Source organism: Bemisia tabaci, chromosome 9 (genome assembly GCF_918797505.1).
Source record: "Bemisia tabaci chromosome 9, PGI_BMITA_v3".
Taxonomy (NCBI): Eukaryota; Metazoa; Arthropoda; class Insecta; order Hemiptera; family Aleyrodidae; genus Bemisia; species Bemisia tabaci.
In genome coordinates this window covers 32,088,748-32,109,499 of record NC_092801.1, presented here as the reverse complement: position 1 = coordinate 32,109,499, position 20,752 = coordinate 32,088,748, and the positions used below count along the sequence as shown (strand labels likewise).

General features: G+C 35.6%; 1 protein-coding gene across 1 annotated transcript in view; it reads right to left on the bottom strand.

Moving 5' to 3' along the window:
- Positions 1-755: 755 nt before the first annotated feature.
- The window catches only part of LOC109030401 (NACHT domain- and WD repeat-containing protein 1), a 92,994-nt gene continuing 72,997 nt past the window's right edge, over positions 756-20,752 (bottom strand). The window contains exons 8-18 of the mRNA XM_019041344.2: positions 20,344-20,471; positions 16,794-17,879; positions 16,075-16,201; positions 15,271-15,520; positions 13,721-13,841; positions 13,202-13,344; positions 12,322-12,499; positions 11,541-11,703; positions 9,397-9,571; positions 7,550-7,684; positions 756-5,367 (exon numbers count right to left, since the gene is read on the bottom strand). Of these exons, the coding sequence (XP_018896889.2) occupies positions 5,147-5,367; positions 7,550-7,684; positions 9,397-9,571; positions 11,541-11,703; positions 12,322-12,499; positions 13,202-13,344; positions 13,721-13,841; positions 15,271-15,520; positions 16,075-16,201; positions 16,794-17,879; positions 20,344-20,471 (2,727 nt within the window). The 3' untranslated portion in view covers positions 756-5,146. The remainder of the gene's footprint in view (positions 5,368-7,549; positions 7,685-9,396; positions 9,572-11,540; positions 11,704-12,321; positions 12,500-13,201; positions 13,345-13,720; positions 13,842-15,270; positions 15,521-16,074; positions 16,202-16,793; positions 17,880-20,343; positions 20,472-20,752) is intronic.

Sequence of the window (20,752 nt, the reverse complement as noted above, 5' to 3'; positions counted from 1 at the left end):
AATGCACATAGTTCCGTTTGATAGAAATATGTCCATTTAAAAATCTAGTGCAATTGAAAGTGTTGAATTTTGGAGAAAATGACTGCGTAAGTGTTACATTTTTGAAAAAATTACTACGAAAGCATCAAGTTTTTGAGAAATTTACCGCAAAAGCATCAAATTTTTAGAAAATTACTGCGAATCCATAATGTCATAGTATGTAGACTGAATCCAAGGTTGCTTGAAACCACAAAGGCCAAAGAACTTTCTATACTCCTGTCAAGGTTTCAACAAGGTATCAGCGTAAACATTGTGGCAACAACGATTGACACCGTGCTCAGACGAAAAGTAAAACACACCACTAATTGCGTAGCCATGGGGCCAGGAGGCTAGACACCTAAGGACAGAAAAACTCGCCCTCTCTCAAAATCATTCAGTTATTCTGTGAATTAATCCTGGAATTAGAAATAGAGAGACCAGCCGTCAGACCGGCTACCAATAGGTTGTTACACTTTTATTTCAAAACAAACAATTAGTATTGCAATGTTGCACAGGAGACACCTATGGAATAGGACTTTAGAGGGAAGTAGAGCCCCCAAATTTATTCTCTGAGGGTCTATCTTAGCAAAAAATTCTGAAGACAAAGTGATATTAAACAAATAAGATTCAAACAGATTCAATGATGTCTACTCTTACATTAACTCTTATGTTTCAGACTTAATCACCTACCGAGTTAAGATGGGGGGAGGACAAAACATAATAATGAAAACGAGGAGTAACAGTAACATATGCATATTTTTAATAATATCCATTAAACATACTTTTATTGATATTTCAATTAACAAAAGCTGAAACCCCAACCTCATACCAGATGGGTTGGGCTCACTAAAACTACGGAAATAATACAACGTGATAACAGAGAACATGAACATTAGATGATAGAAGAGAAAGATTAATTTGTGAGGAGGACCTCATGACAATCTAGAGCCATTCACGTTTGATTATTCTGAATTTTATGATTAGTAAAATTTCCTCTGCTGATTTTGAGGTCTCGAGATGGATGCCTCTAGAAAAGAGACAGCACCAAGGTATACCGTATAGGACATTGACTCTTCACAAATTTTGATGAGAATTGAATGGATTTGTGAGTTAAAGTGGAAAAAAAAATCTCAAAATATCTATGGTAACATTGCAGAAAAATACACTATGTAGGTACGAAAATACCTTCTAAAGTAAAAAATGCTTGATAGGTACAGATTTATTCAATGGAAAGCCCTCATTTATTTCGATATTGAAATAAATTTCCGATGAAAACATTTTCCAGAATCAGTGGAGATATAATGAATGGATGAGGAAAAAATCTGATGGCTTAGGAAAACCGGACCAATATTATGGTATTCTAAGAGTGAGAGAGAAGAAAAAAGAGATTGAAATAAATAAAAATTAAAAAACCATTGGTTTGATGCGCCTTGGCACAAAGCTGTGTTGATTCTAATCGTACAAAATACCTATTCATTTTTAGGTTGGAAAAATATAACAGATATCTTACTTAAACTTTCAGCAGCTGAGGCTCATACATTCATTTGACAGAATTAAATGGAGTGGTGAATCTTGAGTAATGAAATGAGTCAAGTGAAATTTAAAAAAAGAAGCTCAAGCTTCATTGCGGATCTCGTTCCAGTAGGATGTTATGATTCGCACTAAAATGGTACGATCGATGATTTTTTTACCTTCCAAAACACTTGGAATTATCATGTCTTTGACGTTATTCAAGAAGAAATAAAAATCCTCATGAAATAATTGAAAAAATGGTTCACAGGAAAATCTGACGATCTCTCCACTGCAAATTTAAGCTGGAGTGAGAACGAGAGTCATTCTCCTTAAAATTCAACACTTTTCTCCTCGGAATAAAAATTGCCGGAGACCTTTTCATCATTTCTCGCATTCTTTAAAGTTCAATTTGGACTTCCAACATCATTGGATCAAAGACTGTACTCATAATTGAATATATGTGACTGAACATTACAAGAGGGCAAGTACAAAAATACAGCAGTTTCCAATAAAAACACATTTTAAGGAACCAGCCTTGAAAATGATCAAAGGCAAAACAGAATTTGAAGCTCAGAGAGAATTTGGCTCAAAAAGGCCGAAGAAGTTTCAAAAGAGCCCTGACAACTTTATGAGTAGAAAATAAGACCTTCCCGTTTTTTTTTTTTTGTTTTTACTGGCGATATTTGTAGCAACATTATGTGAGCGTAAAATCTGATAAAGAGAAATTCCTGATCAGAAAGAAAGAAATATTAATACGCGCTTGTTTCAGAAGTTAAAGGCTGTTTTTCTTAAACAAATTGTGTACGAAAATAAAGTTATGGCACAATCTATGAGATTTCATTTCTACAGCAATGAATCAAGATATGAATTATTATCGCTTCTGTTGAAAGGACTACCCACAAAATACCAAGATTTTTGAAGTTGGCTAAATTTTGATTTTCTTTGATATGTTGTTCCTAAGGGTGACGAAAATGACTTTTTAAAGTCGATCTTTTATACGTGCCAATCTAAAAAAAAGCAGGGCTGAAAAGTGAATTTTTCTTCTTTCTTAGACGCGTTTTCTAAAGGAGAGATGGAACTGATGCTTTATGCATGGGGACACTGCGCTACTTGCTGCTAATCATTCAAAATAATTTGATTCTTTTCGTCTGTCTTATCTTCCTGGCATGCAAGGAAACAAAAAATCTCCTTGATCACCAATCAGATGTTCATACTAGATATTCCAGGCATAAAAATTGAAAAATATTTACTGTTCAGCCCTGTTTTCCTAGAGGTTTACACATAAAAAATTAGATTTCAAAAACTCGTTGTACTCTAGAGGCTGTAAGGAACATCATATCAAAGAATATCAAAATCACGCGCTGAATTACGTGCGCAGTAATTTCTTCATACTGATCAAACGGAGAACAATTTCACCGCTTGCCTTTACGCTAAATATATCAAAATTCATTCAATTTTAAATTATTATAACATCAAAACGTTGAGACTAAAAAGTAATGTAGCAGAGGACAATGAAGCCAAGATGAACAACAATTGAAGATTCTGCACAAAGACCAAAAGTTGCGACATATTTTCGACACAATTGAGAGACACTTAACACTGATTCATCACGATCAACATGAAATTGAAAGACTTGAAAAGAAATCACTGATCGATCGAGAAAGTTAAAAAACAGTACATAAAAGTAAGATCAATACCATGAATGAGCGGATGTTTGTAATTGTGCAAAGTTTTCTTTGTGCGCACTCCCTCACATGGGCCAGCCATCACCAGGGAAAAAATATATTTACCTTTGTGCATATTCATTTTGAAAACGATCACAGGAATAATTTTGCATTGACTTTTTGATTTCAACCGTTAAAAAAGAGGGACAAATTCATGTGAGAAATAATACAGCATGGTTTCCATTGTAATTAACCTGCCGAAAACACAGGTACTTTGGCTGTATGATTTCTTTATGATGAAAACAGAATTATATTTTTCCATTGTAGGACTGGGAAGTAAAAAATAGTGATTTCGTTCAGAGCAAAACTTCTATCAAAATTGAAATTGACTCAATCTAGACCATGTTTTCACTTGTGAATTAACTGGATATTATTCGTGAGCTAAGGCGGGCAGATAGGAGTTGAATAGATCACTTAATTTTTGGCCACAGCTGTTCTCCGAGAAGCAAGGTTTGCAGCAAAAAAGGTTTAAGTAGTTTGTAATGCTTGAGATAATGGCAGTTAAAATGATAAAAATTCCATTAAATCACACGCATTTGACTGAGCTTACAGCTACCTATGTCAAATTGTGAAGATACAGAAAAAAAAACACCACCAAGTTAAAAAAAAAAATGTTATAATGTACCTCCAATTGAAATCTACGATCTAAGTTCTTCTCTATTGGCGAATAATTATTCTTTAAAATTATTGAAAAATATCTGTGCGCTGAGTTACAAAGAGGAAACAATCGAAAAATATATCGATACAAAGAAAAAAAATTCTCTAGCATGGATAACGTACACATTAAAAAGACATGAACTGCAATCTAACTGAACCAGAAAATTTATCCTACAATCTGAATATTTTCTCTTCGATCTACGCAAGAAAAAATTGAGAAATTAACAAGAGAGATAGAAAAAGTTTGGTCATAGACTCAAGGTTCTGTTCTGAGTCATGTAAGTATACTCGGAACAGAAAATTGAATAGCGACAAAATATTAGGCTTGGTTGGATTAATTTTGTGGATGAATATCGGAGTTCGGTGAACAAATAAATAGCAGATCAGTTCAGTTTTGGATTTAAAAAAAATGGTTAGTTAATAGTTGGCAAGAGTAATAAAATTGGATGGGATGATAGAAAATAGAGAGACAGGAAAAAAACAATAAGGATGAAACGGATTGTACACAAACGCTAAATAAAAAAAAAAAACTAAATTCTCGAGTTGTTGCAGACGATTGATACCTGATCATGTTAAGAGTGATCTCCATTTAAAATTTAACTTTAAAAAAAGTAAGAAGAAAAAAATGAAGAGCATTGTGGAAAAGAACGAGAGTCCAACTTCATTTTTTTCAATTTATAAATTCAAGGATGTGCAATAAAATTTGCAATTTCCGCTCAAAATTTCAAACAAGCATCATTTCTGCAAACGCACGCCTGGTACCTCGCTTTTATTGTCAATTCCACACAAAACCCAAAATATCCCTAAAGATATCTTATCATGTCAGTTTCTGATAAACCTATTAAAAAAATGCGTTGATACGATGTAAAATTAGAGGAAAAACTGGTGAAAGTCTCATTCCCAGCGGACACTTATAAATATTAGTTGCGCTTCCTCCCCCTCAAGTGTTTTTGGAATCTCTTTCTGGTTAGCTTGTATGAATGAAACTCTAATATAGCATTTTGTTTCCAACAAATGGTTAAAGAAAAAGAACCCGAAAACTGGTAATACTCGATAAAACTTTCAAATTCATAACAAAAAAAAAAAAACAAACAAAGGACCTTAGAATAGATGAAGAAATAGAAAGAGAATTAGGACAAGAGAGTGAAAAAGGTAACAATGAGACCTAGAGCTAAGGAATCAAGACCTGCTTGATTAGGACTTATCTAAAATTCGGACGAGACAGAGTCTTTCTGTCACCGTTCTTCAGTCAAGTCGAACACTTTGTTTGCGTTCTCGGGCAGCCCGTACTCTTCTGGCTGGTCTGGTTTCGTCTGCGAAGGGGCGTTTGGACCCACGAGTCGGAGCACTGTCAAGTTCGATGAGCCTTCCGTTCCCAAAACTATGCACGACCCACCTGGCAGCACTTCAGAGGCCGTAATTCTGTTCGATGGAGTGAACACGGCTGTAAGCTCACCTGGAAATACGAGTAAAAATGTAATGATTTAGTTGGTTAGGTTGAGTTTTGTGGAATATAATTTGTGGAAATGATTGGACTACATTTTGCAATTAGGAACGAACATTTCTGGCTCAGTATAGAAACAACGTATGTACCATTAGTTTCCCTACGCACATGAGAGTTTTTACGGATGGGCCAGAAATTGTGGTTCCTGAGTGCAAAATGAAATCCAATTGACATGTTAAAGGTGAGATCAGATGTAGAATAGGAAAAATTGATAAGATTGAAAAAACAAATATTATCTTACTAAAATTGATAAGATCGTAGATACGAGAAACTTTATCTTTTGGAACCAAGAGGAAACTTGAATAACATTAATCTGAATAACTACCGTATTTCACACTGCTTAGTTTCCTTTTATGTTTCATTTTTTCGAAAAAAAAGAAAGAGAAAACTAAAGAACATCCTTCATTAAATTTCAATCATGAAAAGCTAGAGAATGTTAATGGACAGTTTCAAGGCATTGCAGTCAACTCATAAAAATACAAATTCACGGGAAGTGGAAATATTTGTACTAAGGAGAGTTTCAATTCAGTGGGGTTTTTTATGGAAAGAGGCATTCAAATTAGGTAGGTTTGTCTGAAAAAATCGTATTCTAAAGATTAAAATTGTAGATTTATTTAAGAATTTTGATACCCAAATCTAAAGTCAGTCCAAATAAGATTTCATTCTCAAAATTCGAATTTTCCCAAAAATTAAAGTCAGTAGATGCCATACGAATCGTATTTTTTAAAAAATGTTAGTCCTTCAGCGTCATAATTATTCAATGGCATTGCTGTTTTCTACCATAATTTTCCGTACTGTTGCGCTTTGTGCGGTTTTGTTAAGAGAATTTAGCGATTTTTCAAAATTGAATTTCTCTAAAACTTTTCTCAACAGGGTGTTCTGATTTTATAAAATTCACTTAAGTATTTGAGCAATCAATTGCTGCAGGAAAAAACAATTTAATTCTGACTTCCTTAATTTACTCATTGGAGCCTGCTGGCAACTTTTCAGCTTTTTAAATCTTGAATATGAGGGTCATCCAAAAAGTAAGTTTCCCTACCTTGTATCTTCCGAACGAAATAAGCTAAATTAAATCGGTAAAAAGGCACATATTAGGCATACTCTAAGCTTTAAAACAAGTCCAAGTTCTTGAAAATCGATAAAGGGATTCGCAAGAAAAGTTGATTTTACTGAGACAACCTCCTGTCGCCGCGTGCCCACCTCCCGGGTCAGGATGCCCGGAGAGTCGATTATTTCAGACTCCGGTATTTGCCTCTAAACATCACATCAAAGAGGATTTTAAAAGTTTTCGTTGAGTAGGTCTTACCTTTCTTTTTGACGTAGGCTCCACATCTTTTTTGACATTTCTGGTATCATTACAGCAACGTTTTGATGCCTTCCGTGTAGAGGCTCTCGCCTTGGCTCCGAAACCATATCATTGACAGCGATCTGCACTTCCAAAACAGTTGCTTTGCGTCAGAAAATTTCCCGCCAAGCCTCCTTACTCTCTTAACTTAGCCTTACGTACCTTTCATCTGTTCCCGAGCGGAAAAACTTCCACGATGAGCGATTGCCAACCGATTCAGAGGTACAGATCGCAGTCAATGATTGGAGCCAAGGCGAGAGCTTCTACACGGAATGCATCGAGAAGCTGCTGTAATGATACCAGAAATGTCAAAAAAGATGTGGAGCCTACGTAAAAAAAAAGGTAAGACCTAGGTACTCAATGAAAACTTTTAAAATCCTTTTTGATGTGATGTTTAGAGGCGAATCCCCGCGTCAGAAATAATCGACTCTCCGCGCATCCTGACCCGGGAAGTGGACACGCGGCAACAGATGGTTGTCTCAGTAAAATTAACTTTCCTTGCAAATCCCTTTATCGATTTTCAAAAACTTGGACTTGCTTAAAGCTTAGAGTATGCCTAATATGTGTCTTTTTACCGATTTAATTTAGGTTATTTCGTTCGGAAGATACAAGGTAGGGAAACTTACTTTTTGGATGACCCTCGTATTTTTTTAATTTCATTTACTTTTTAGGAAGAGGCGTTCCTTAGTTGCTCTTACATACAGCATCAAATATACTGACATAAATAGAAATTGCATGTAAGGCTTCAAACTTAAGGATAAAAAAAATTATGAATTCTGATGACCGTACCATTATTTAAGTTCCACAGTCTAATGGACATGTCTCTGCCTTCTGAATCAGACGATAGAAAGGCGCCACCTCGAGAGTCAAGCCGCAGCAGAGTGACAGGAGCTGAGTGACCTTTTAATGTCCACCGACAGTTACCTAAGAAAAAAATAGGGAATATTTTCACTTAGCAACTGATGTACAAAATTGATATTGACATCCCTAGAATCATGAGAAAAAAAAACTAAGATGAAAAAGAAAGGCTCTAAGTTAAAACAACGTGTAAAATCTTTGTTTAAAACTGGAAACTTTTCAAAATATTACAATGAGTCAGTTGCGCTGGTCACAGAATCGTGTTTTGTACTTGATTCTTATAGATTATCTAAAAATAATAAGATCTGTCTAAACAGCAACTTTCTAAGTTCAATATTAGCCGAGATATTGCGCTTTGAAAAGTCAGGTTTTTGACGTCATACACCAAGGTGATGACACCCTTGGTTTCTTCCACTTTGCTTTCATCCGAGTTTCACATTGAACAATCAGTGCATATGTGTCAAACTGACTGATGGAAGCAAGGTGGAAGAAACCAAGGGTGTCACCACCGCGGTGGATGAAGTCAAAAACCCAACTTTTCAAAGGGCAATATCTCAGTAAATATTGAAAGTAAAAATTTGCTGTTGGGACGGATCTTATTATTTTTTGCTGATCTACAACAATCAAGCGTTGAAATATGATTCTGTAACCAGTGCAACTGATCCATTAGCAACTCAGTTGATTTTTGTAAAAAGAAGAATGTGCATCATTCATTATGCATCCAATTTTGTCAGACTTTGAAACTATCGATTTCAAGAATTTATGAGGAGGTAATTAAGCAAGAAATTTAAATATAAGTGACTGATCATTGAAGAAGGGCCCACAATGCTGAAAAACTGACGATTTAGTTATGGGGGCCATCTAAGTCTCGGTTCTCGGTCTTTCTAGTGCAAGACTCCCCCAAAAATGTCCAATTGACCTAGAATTGAGATAGTTTAAGGATTGCAGTTCAAAAATCTTAGTTTTGAAAGAGAGAGAGAGAGAGAGAGAGAGCGATATAAAGTTTAAAAAAGAGACCTTAAACAGAGAAGTACAGTCAGAAATATACTTTTGTGGACTTTCTTGTAGAGCAAAAATAAACTTGACTGCTGCCAACTTATTTTTACGATAGAAGAGAGCAGTTTCGATCAGAGTTCTTCACCAATAGTTCCACCAAGATGAAAACTGCTTTTCCAATAAATATCAACAAAGAAACTACGAGACCACTTCCGTACTCATTTTGTTTTTTTGAAGGAGAATAAATCAATATCATTCTTTGAAGTCTTTATAGAGTTCGTTTTGTATATGGAAGAAAAATCATGGTAGATTCAAGAATTGACGTTCAATAGTTTCCCACTTAAAAATAAAGTATGATGAGTAGTTTGCAACATCTCAAAGCGAAATATGTGGTCTGGTAGTTCCACAATCGATATGTTTCCAGAAATCCAGGTACTCAGGGTGACATGCTTTCTTGGATTTCATTATTCCCTAAATTTTCACAGACTTCTCGATGTTTTTTAAGGACACAATTTCCCATAAAAATTCTTTCCACCAAAAATTTGTGGCGCAAAGTCTCTTGAAATGACCAGGATGCAATTTTTTGGTTGGAGGAAAATATTTCAATATCCATTCGCAAAATTCCCTGACTTTTCTAAGTTTTCTCTGCTTTTTCAAGAACTTTCCACCCTAGTGCTTTTTCCTGCGGATAGTCAACTTTACTCACTTAAGTGTCATCATAATTTTTAATTTTTTAGGAGCATGTTGAATCGAAGTGAAAGAGGGTTTCGAAGTTTCCTTACCGGTTATGAGATCCCAGACGAGAATCCGTCCATCTTCGTGCCCGCTTAAGACGCACCCATCTTTTGATGATATGTCTAGAGAAACGCAATTTACGCCTGGTTTCCACTTTTTGAAAAGCGTGCCTGATTGTAAATCATAAACTACGATGAAGTTTGGTCCTGGCTCATCAACTTCCTGCAAGAAAGGAAAATGGAAGATTGTCAGTTTTTAAAGATAAGACAGAAATGAAAATCAGAAAATCAGTCAGGATGTAGTGGATTCGTGAATGCTGATAAACTACGGCAAAATTGTCATCTCTAAGGTGATGATTATTTTGTCGTTAATTTTTACCCCTAATAATATACTTGTATGTGTATAGTCCCCCTTTTTTTCCTTGCTAAATAGGTATGTACGCTCTGAATTCTTTGTCCACACAACATAAAGATTATGAAATGCGTATCTTATTTGTACTATTTCAAAATCTCTGCTCCTATTTTATTTTTTAAAAAGAAACCGAACTAACATCATGGCTCGAAACTTTCACAGAATATTTTTCACATCGAGAGGAAAAATTACTGAAGTTTCTTAGAAATGATGTTGAGTATTAATCCATGTAGAAAATAGAATAGGACAGGCAGTCTGCAAAGAGGCAAACCGAGTTGTGCATTTCCACAGATTCACCATCACTAACTATCATCTTTTCAATGGCCAAAGGAAATACAAATAATAATAATAAACAAAATAAATATTAGAATGTAGATATGGAAAAGTAGATGAAAGAATAGTAAACAGAAGAGATTTGATTCCGTTGCCCAGATGCAGTTAGAGAACATGGCGCTAGTGCACCGAATGCCCCTCTCTGAGGTCTTAAACATTAAAATATTGATGGAAAAATTTGAAAAAGAGTACAGAAGAGATATGAGCAATAAAATTAAAGAAAGACCATTGGTCTTTTGAGAGGAAGATGGAAACCATAGTCACAGAAGGGACTTAATAAATAAGGCAAGAATGAAGGGAAGAGGAGTTAGGAACATGAAAAATGTAAACATGGATATTGGTGGGAGATTAAGGTAGGATACCTGACGCATATCACTGTGGTTAGGTTCGAAAATCACACCCTTCTTCATTCACTCTGTCGAATGTTTCACTCAAAGGCCAAGAGACACATCAAGGTGACTCAAACTTGAACGGTACTCAACAGGGCAAAAATCACTGATAAAACTTGACTTGATTTAAGCTTCAAAAGGATCTTGGCGTTTGCTACACTCAAAAAACTGGGTAAAACACTTGAAATTATAACTGAAAAATAATCATAACTGCAGGAGTGAACGGAGCTAACATTTCCTGGTTGGGTCAAGAGAGCATGCTATCGGAGCATTGCTGCACAGGGGAAACCGCAAAACGCAATGCACATAATCGAAGAGAGAGGCAAATTTTATACAACCGGTGATAAAATCTGACACCTCTCACCTGAACATGACTCATGGCGAAATAACAACATAACGACGGAAAAATACATCAATGGCAAGACAAATATTCATAACCAGTCTATTGTTTGGTACCTAGTCGTCCCTTCATTCGTATCTGGATTTTCAGATTCATCCTATTTTTGCTGCAATTACGGAATTATCAAATATGATTGCGCCGCCAAAAAGTACATCGCAGAAAATTCTTGCAAATTCTTTTGGTAACTTTTCGGGAATTATTCTTGCTTAAGTTTGAAAGATTGTTTCATTTAAACTCTTCCATCAAAATTTTAAAAGTATGTTCCGATATGAAAAGGCTCTTTGATTATTGGAGATGGTGTTCGCACCTTTTACCTGCATGAAACAGATTCAATGCTAAATTTGCACTACGTAAACTCACGATTACTTTGAGTCGTTTTGGGGTACTTTGCAACTTCTTATAAAAATCAAAACATGTCAACGTAATGGCTGCAGGATTACAAATTTTCTTAATGATATCCATGTTAGCCGTCAAGGTCGTAGCATTTTTTTAACAAGTCCAGGTTAATATACAGTACAAGAAATTCAGAGATTTGGATCCAGTCGATAAAGACAAATGACCTAAATAAAGAAATAATGCTCTCAAGCTCAGACTGAAAATTGAAGGCAACACGTAAACGAATGCAAAACTGCGATTCAATAGAGAAGACTTTACTCACCTTGGCAACACAGCATACATAATGTCCTTCATAAGTTATGGCCGCGAGACTCGTGATGAAATCATGATGTGGAATCCTCAGGTCATACAATAATTTGCGCGATGCTAGATTCCATACCAACAGAGGGAACGGCTTCTGAGTTTCATCACCGCAAACAAGAACTCTGTAAATGCAAAAATAGAAAAAATTAACGCTTAACGTACCTGCAGCAATTTAAAAAAAAATTAAAAATTGCGTTTTCATTGATGCAATTCTGTAGATAATCAAGGATTTTGTCCACAGATAACTTTCTTATAAATTGCTTTAGATTTTGGCTATATACTTAAATTTTAGACTACTTGTATCAACATAATTACTAATAGATTTCTTTTATTTAAAAGTGCCTGTATATATAACACGGCCGCGATGTTTTAAAAAGCAATTTCTGAATGAAGGTCATACCAGAAAGTTTTGATTAATATGTGTTGTTGTAAATGCGGCTAAGTTACACTGCTTTTGGCCAATATACGCTAAACTGTCGACAAATACAGTCAATAGGACGTATTTATGCTAAAAAGAACTGAGTGAAAAGTAATTAAATCAAGGGAAACTATGTGCACAGAATTTGCGTGTATCATTGTTCCTTTTAATTATTACTTCTTTTTATCATGTCCAATGTTTTTGGTAAAATTCTAAAATTGATTCCGATCGATAAACTCCAAATCAAATCATTTGAAAATTTGCTTTAGGCAGTCAACTTGTTAACAGAGAGATGCAAGCTGTAAAGTAAAACTCAACCCACCTGCCATCACCGCAAACGAGCAAGGAATTGAGGAACCGGTCCTCTCCTGCTTTGAATGAAGTGACGAGATCCCCGCTGTCGATATTCATGAGATTCACGTACATACGGTTTCTTGACAATGACACCAAATGATTGGCGTCATGGAGACCATAGTATGGCATTTTTTGATTCATCACACCTGCAAACCGCCATAAAATTGAAATTAATGAATTTTTTATTCATCCATCGCTCAGCATTTTTCCGTCTGATCTAGGTCAAAATATTTTTCTACAATTATTTATTAGGTATTTTAAAAACATGCTGATGGCATCTCACTGACAGCACTATTTTTAGTAAAGATAATCGGTGTTGTAAGTCCGCAACCACGTATCCCATTTGCATGTTTGAAAATCTCCTCCCCTATTTTATTTTTTTAAAGAAGAACAAATCAACATCATTGGTTGAAAGTGTCAAAGAATTTTCCTCGCACAAAGAAGAGAAATCACAGCAGTTTTCAAGAATTGCCGTTTAGTAGTTTTCCATGTAAAAAATAAAGGTAAGACAGGAAGGCTAACGAGATACGTGGTTGCGAACTTACACCGTTGTAATACTTAATGGGATATCGACACACACAAAAACTGGGTTCAGACTTTCAAAAACATCAAACATAAAATATTTCAAATTTTATTTAATTTGAGCTAAAAGCTATAAACTATGGGCATGTATAAGCGCCACTATCAAGCTAGCCTGAGTCTATGGATCTTGAATTTGAAAGTCTTTGAGTCCAAACTTGTGAGATCGAAAGAAGAACTTATGATATTATGAGGAACTTAAATGATGAGAATTTACGAGAATTAAACAAATCAACTGAGATAAGTGAAGCTAAAAGTTTATAGACAACCTTTCAGTTTTGTCAAGAGGGTGCCGGTGTTGAGATCATAGGTCCTCAGCTCTCTCTTGCACAGAACAACGCATCGGTAATTATCAATCATTTGCAGCGTTATGGGCTGCGGAATCCCTCGCAAAGTCCTCACTTTTTCACACCTGCAAGAAATGAAAAAAAAACAGATTAACAAGTGACATCCAATGATGACGTTCATAAATATGTTAGAAATTACTGAAACTAAAAATAAAGCAAACAAAATTGCATAAGATAAGTCAGAATGACAGCCAACTTCAGTGAAATCAAATTAAGATACAACTTTAATGTGCAGTTTCATTCAGAAGGAAAAATTTGGATGGTTCAACTTGGCTGCACTTATTTTTTTACCTCAACAATTTTTACAAAATGCGATATTGCTAATGTGGTTCTTTTGTAGTTAATAGTAAAGAAAATTATAGATTAAATTTCGGCATTTATGGACTTTAACATATCTCACTACAAAAACTAAGAGAAGGTTCAAATAAATTTTATACTTACGTTTTAATATTCCATACGGCAATTTCCTCATTCGCTGTTGATATTGTGACAACATAAGTATCACCTTCTGGCAGTCGTTGAACATCATTGAAGTAGACAGAGTCTGTTTTTTCCTTTTCGGCTGAAAATTAAAAAGGGTGGAAACTTATTAGATGAAAATTTATTAATCCTTGCGATGAAAATATTTTACTCACTTCTTGCATATGATGCACTCTCACAATACACGGAGTGATAAGGTGTTTTTCAAATTTTCGAAGAGGAAAATACTACAGATACTGTCAGATGTATGTACGAAGCATCTTTTTGCTGATCACAGGTTCAATTTCCCCTAAGTTGGTGTAGAAACGCTGCAAAATAAAAACTAGAGGAATGTATATTTGTCATGGTGTGTGCAGTCTCAAGAATAAATGGACCGAATTTTTGTATTTAGGAACTACAATTTCTGGTTCATCCGTAAAAATGCTTAGGAGTATGGAGAAACTAATTGCACATACATTGTTTCTAAACTGAACCAGGAATTTTAATAAACAATTGTAAAATGTGGTCCAAACAGTCAAGCACTTTTAAAAGAACTTGCAAGCAGTTTTCGAGATTTTTTCCTGAACGCACAGTTTTCTCCCCATATCATGAATCCAAGCCAAGAACTTTTACATAGTTTACATACTTTGATCGTAGATTATAATTTCTTTGATAAATAGCATAGAGAAAACACAGAAGGTAGTGGTAAGCAGAGAAACGTACTTTTCTACGTCAAAGCTATAAATGAAGCCGCCTTTCTAATTGGTTAATGGTTTTGCGGGAAAACCGAGACCTCTTTGAAATTAGAAAAGGAGCAGGAAAGGTTGTGAGGCTACCACTTATTTTGGCTCTAAAAACTCCTAGCTATTGACTTTTTATGTTTCAATATGTTTTTCTATCAATGTTTGACTGTAACTGAAAATAATTTGTAAGTTAAAAATATATATTTCATATAATAACAACCTCTATCTAGACTCGTCCCATTTTGAAGGTATAACCATGTTTAATTACGTTCTGTGCGTCAAAAAAGCAGAAATTGGAGAGTCATGGTACTTAATGTTCAATTATATGACTTTCAATGTTAGATTCAGTGGTGATATAGGCCTTTATACAGGTCCCATCATTAAATAAACTTTATTTTTATCAGCGCGCCAGTCCGTGTACTTTTCTACGTCACAAGCAATCTTCAAGATGGCTGCCTTGCCACCACCTTCTGTATTTTCTCCATGGACAAATAGGATGTCTCCCCAGATGATCAATTTGACGTCAAGTTTTAAAATATTTTTCAAAATAGTGAGCTTTCAATGCTGACAATTAATGAAAAAAAAAATTCAAAATCTTGTCGAACATCTCTCAGAAAATCAAGCAATTTCAAGTCCTTAAAAAAAATTCCTAAATCAAATACTTTTAAAGACCAAAAAACCATGATTCTTTTTCAAATAATACTTTAAACCTAAAAAGTTCACAACAGAAATTAATTTAATTGAATTTTGGATTATTTAAGTTTGTATGATTAGTAGAGTTACACTCACAGATATTCTCCTCGCTTAAGGCGTTTGGAACAAGTGAAAGCACAGGTGGATTTTCAGTGGCAGTTTTAAGTGTCTGTTGAAAAGGACATGTGGAATCAGAGTGTTGTGATATATAAACATTGGCTTGTGCGTAAAATTGTCGACCATCGTAATTCAGTGCAGTTGAGCAAGTTTCTAAAAAATTTTGGAGCCATGAGACATTCGCATCTGATTTAATGATGCTCTCCTCTAGGTAAATGTCATCCAGGACCTGGGAAAAATCACAAATTCAAACAGTTAACAGTTTTCAGCCAAATCAAACTAATTGTTTTGAAATTTGTAATTGAGTTGATCATTTCATTTACTGTGAACAAGGGTGCCATTTCAACAAAATCTTGAAGAGGATAAAAATTGTTTATTGGAGAGGGCAAATTTTTCTTAAAAAAATCTCCAAAAATGCTGCAAAATTGAACAATAAAAGATCAACTTTAAAGTATAGAGTAAGAAGGGGGGCCATTCTTGGTCTTCCATGGGGAGAAACTTATCTAAACTGTGCTGTTTCAGTACTTCTACAAATATTTCGTTTCTTCATGGGAGAATCATTGCACAAATGCACCGGAAAATGTTGAAATCTTCCTCACAAATGTAAGAACAATTACTAGAAGTTCCAGAAAAATGTATAAGATGGGTTTTCCGTAAAAAAATATGATGTTAATGAAAAATACTGAAGCAGCAAATGTTCCTATGTCTAGGAGACGACAAATTGTACGTCTACTCTCACTTCATAATGTAATGAGTAGCGTAGTTTTTCCACAGATTACTTACATTGAGAACAGAGGAGCCACAAATTTTACTGTAGACCCATGATAAATTTTCCAAATACTGAATTTTTATTGAATTGTTGAGTTTGAGTTCTAAAGTTGGCAGTTCATCTAGCTTTCTTTGATTGTAGCTACAAAATGAAAGACAAAAATAATTAGAGAGATTAAGAACGATGCATTTCCAGTTGACGAAAATAATCTACTGTCAGCAATAGATAATTTTTTGAAATTTGCTAATCCAAGATGGTGATACATAAAAAAAACAGCTCGCTGTATCGTAACTGCAGTCCCCTAAATAAGTTTCCATATAAGAGTGCTCTTTAGAAATCTGTAACTTTTGACCTGCAACCTTCAGAGCTTTAACCATGACCGTAAGAAAGGAAGACCTTATCCTGGAGAAAACTGAGCAAGTGCCCAAAATAACGGAATAGGTGAGTTCAGCTTCACGGATTAAACATTTTAGTCGAGTATCAAGAAAAAGAATTTCCAGAAATGATCGGTCTTCCTATTTAAAATAAGAAGCATTTTTGCGTCCACTCTGTACAAGAATGTTTTTCTGTCAAAGTTTCCAGGAGAGTAAGTTTTAGTCAGGAATTCTCAGGGACAGTTCCATAAAATTTCCCATTCCTGAAACAGTTTCCACTTCCTTAGCAGTACAGATTCCAATAAAGTGCTATTCTATCAGTAAATTATTGTGATTAATAATATAAGACTAATACTTACCAGTGAGAATATTGTAGAGGCTGTGATAAAAACCTAGCGCTCAGCTTGGCATCATTTGTTTTATTCCAAAACTCTTCTTTAAAGTATTTCCTTAACGTCTCTAGTGCCCAGACTTTTTTGTACTTGTAACGTTCCGAAATTAACTGCTTGATAGTCTCGTCTTGCCACCTTACGGCTGAATCCCTTTCAGTTAAAAACCAGTTCAAGAACGGGTTGATGCGTTTGTTCAGCGCTGCCCAAAACAAACACGCCGGTGCCCAGACAAGATAGGTTGCAGGCGAATGAAATACTTTCTCGCGTGATATCAAGTCAAGTATTTCAGAGTCCGTTAGCCCGAAGTTTGAATTCGATAACAGAGCGAAAGTGATTTCAATTTTCTCTTTCCCGAACATTGTTTCTAGCTGGTCAAGAAAAAAATTCAGCTGTTTCGCTGGATCACCTACACTCGTTATATCGTTCCACCATGATACCTGCCATGCTAAAACTTTGACGTACAGAGGCAGAGTGTATTCTTTGATTGTCGGTTTGAGCGACTCTTTCAACTTTTTGTCCATGTTGTGACTATATTCCATAACCGAGGAGAGGAGAATTGACTTGGCTTCATTTTGGCACAGCTCAGGAACTTTCAAGAAAGTGATTCGGTCGTCCAATTTCACAAGTTGATCGTACAATGAGGACTGGTCGCAAACAGAGAAAATCAGTTTGACGTTCGATGGCAGTGTTTCAGGTAACCAGTCGCAATTGGAGAATTTAACTTGGTCGAGACCGTCTATGATTATGACTAGATTTCTATCTGGAACATTTGAGGCAAGTAAGGTTGGCAGTATTTGTTTGTAAGTCTCTAAGTTGTGTTTCGCAACAATTTGTTGGCCTTTGTTCAGGGCGCTGATGTGTTGGATCACACTACTGAGCAGCTGCGGTAGGCTACTACTTTGCGGAGATATGTTAGCGTATCGTACTACTATGGCACAGTCCACAAGCCATGTTTGGCAACTTTTAACGGTGCGAGCCAAGACTGTAGTCTTGCCGCAACCTCTTTGTCCATGGACAACTAGCGGTTTGGAGTCATTCTTGGACGTAAGGTAACTGAAAAATGAGAAAAAGCAAGATTAGCAAGAAAAGCAAGATTTCTCTGTTGGATGGATTTATAGTTTTCAAAGGAGTAGAAACTTCTAAAAAGAATTGCCACTTATGAATGAGTATCATATCCAGGGTGGAAATTGCAAAAGATATATCTTAATATGACGCGGAGTATATGACCCGAAAGTTGGTGGAGGAGTACCGGAAATGGGGCCTCGAGGTTAGTGTCCGTAAGACAAAAAAGATGTCAGTCGGAGGTGCTCAGCAAAGCATAGTCCTGGAGGATGGTCAACATATAGAAAGTTGCGAACAATACAAGTACCTGGGGGTGAACCTGACTTCGGATGGGAAGCTGGATCAGGCCATTCGGGACCGTAATCTTCTAGGAAGGAAAGCCATCGCCATGCTTAATGGGATCCTTTGGGACCAAAGGATTTCCAAAGACAACAAGAAGAGGATTTATAACTCGGTTGTCAAGCCTATTATCACCTATGGCAGTGAAGTGTGGCAGTTGAAGAAGCGGACCCAAGAAATGCTCAAGGCGACCGAGATGGATTTCTGGCGACGATCGGCTGGAATCTCGAGGAGAGAACGTGTCAGGAATGAACGTGTCCGAGAGATAATGGGCGTTGAGGGGACGATTGTGCACGATATCATGACCAAGCAATTGGTATGGTATGGGCATGTGCAGAGAATGGCTGATACCAGGTTGCCGAAGAAGGTGTTGGAGTGGGTCCCCCCAGGTAGGCGACGGAGAGGGCGTCCAGCCAAACGGTGGGTAGAGGGCATCCATGAAGAGATGGAGAGATGCCACCTTCCGGAGGATCTCTACCATGACAGATTCCTGTGGAGAATAGGCGTCGCAGAGCGCCCTAGCGCGCCGTAAAAGCGGCTCATACATACACACACATATATCTTAATTTGCAGCATTGCAAATTTTCTGTCATTTTACATTAAAAAAAAAAAAAAAAAAAAAAAAAAAAAAAAAAAAAAAACCGAGTTAGGTACATACTTTCTTTTTTACAATATTTACTGACTTACCTCTGTAGAGAATATTCTGCGAAAAATTTTAAAGAATAGTGTTCAATGGTTTTTTCTCTAAAAAAATAATACAGCATAGGGGATTTTGAAATGCATAAAGTAACCAAGAGACATGTCTCGCGATTTTACCATCTATCTATTTATTTCCACTAAAGAGTCTACTTCAAATGAATATCTCTTAGAAGTATGATCTCATTAAGTGAATTTCTCACTATTAAACTGGTGTATGCTTAAAGGAAGTTGGAGGAAAAATTTGTTTGGATGATTCCCTAAATTTTAAACAAAATTGGGAGTATAAAATGAGCACCTAAACGAGAAGATTGTGATTAAAAATAGCTTGAAACGTAGATATTTTCAAAAAATATTTGAGCAAATAGTTGGAGGAAGAAAGCAAAACGTAATGTCACAAAATGAAACAGAAAGAAATGAAAGAAAAAACTGAAGGTAATGGAACAAACCAGGTGACAGACAGCAGGCTAGATGAATAAGAAAGAAAAGAGAGTCGAAAAATTATAAAACTTGAACTTACAAAAGAAATCGCAGTAAACGCATATGCATTTTGAGATCCTGCAGTCCCTTGTTCAAGATTGAAATTCCAACTGCGCAGACTGAAGGGTCAGAATTTAAGCCTTAAAGAAGGTATCGCAGGGCCCCAGAACGCATTAGCTTTAATTTATTCCTATAGTTTGAGCTTTTCAACTTTCCAATTCTTTTTTATCTATAGTCACAGTTCCAGCCCAGTTGCACAAAATATAAATTGTGAAAATTTATGATACCATAACTAAGAAAAAAAAACCAGCTACTCAAGATTATCAGATGATTACAGAACTAACTGTTCAGCAGTACTGTTTTATATGTATTTGAACGAAAACCAAGGTGTTGTATTGAATATTTATTAATTACTGAGGTACCTTTCGGCTTACGCCATCTTCGGAGTACATATTCTTCGGAATATAAATATATCACAGTTTGTTTTACACTAGTTGTCACAAGCTTAACAATATATACATCGTGGACATCTCATGAAAAGTCTAAATTACAAGAAAGTCAAATAGTTCAGAGCGTTACTCCTAAGAAAATCGTAAACATTCGAATCAGCTTATTGTGGCTACATGCATTTGGACTTTTCGTGAGATGTCCACGATGTGTATGTTGTTAAGCTTGTGACAACTAGTGTAAAACAAACTGCGATATATTTATGTTCCAAAGAATATGTACTCCGAAGATGGCGTAAGCCGAAAGGTACCTCAGTAATTAATAAATATTCAATACAACACCTTGGTTCTCATTCAAATACAAATAAAATGGTGTTGCTCAAATCAAGCCTTATTAAACTGTTTTATAGCTTTTTAATTAAACCAACACCTAGAATTTAATAATTTACTCAATAAGACTTGGAAAAAAAAAAAATTTCCAGAATGGTTCATACCTTTGGATTTTTGATAGGATGTCCTCTCTATCAAAACTACATTTGGCCATTTGTTGACTGTAATACGTCTGGATCATGAGCTCGTTGAACAATGATTTGTCGATTCCAAACTGCGATGTAAATACACTCTGGAGGAAAGAATGTTACAGAAGTCACAATAAAAATTACATTGCGATGAAACTTCATTTGAAACAATTGAAATACATTTTGAAATCATCGTTGAGCAGAGGAAAAACTTCACTAATCGTTAAATGAAAAATTAAAAATGGTGAAAAACAAGGCTGAACTGTGGAACACTAAAAAGGGGATAGGTTTTGAACCGTTACCAGCTTATTTTCAACTATAAAAAGCTTGATTTTTTGTTAATTTTGATGTTCTTTTGCAGCTAAAAGTGAGCTCATTACAGATT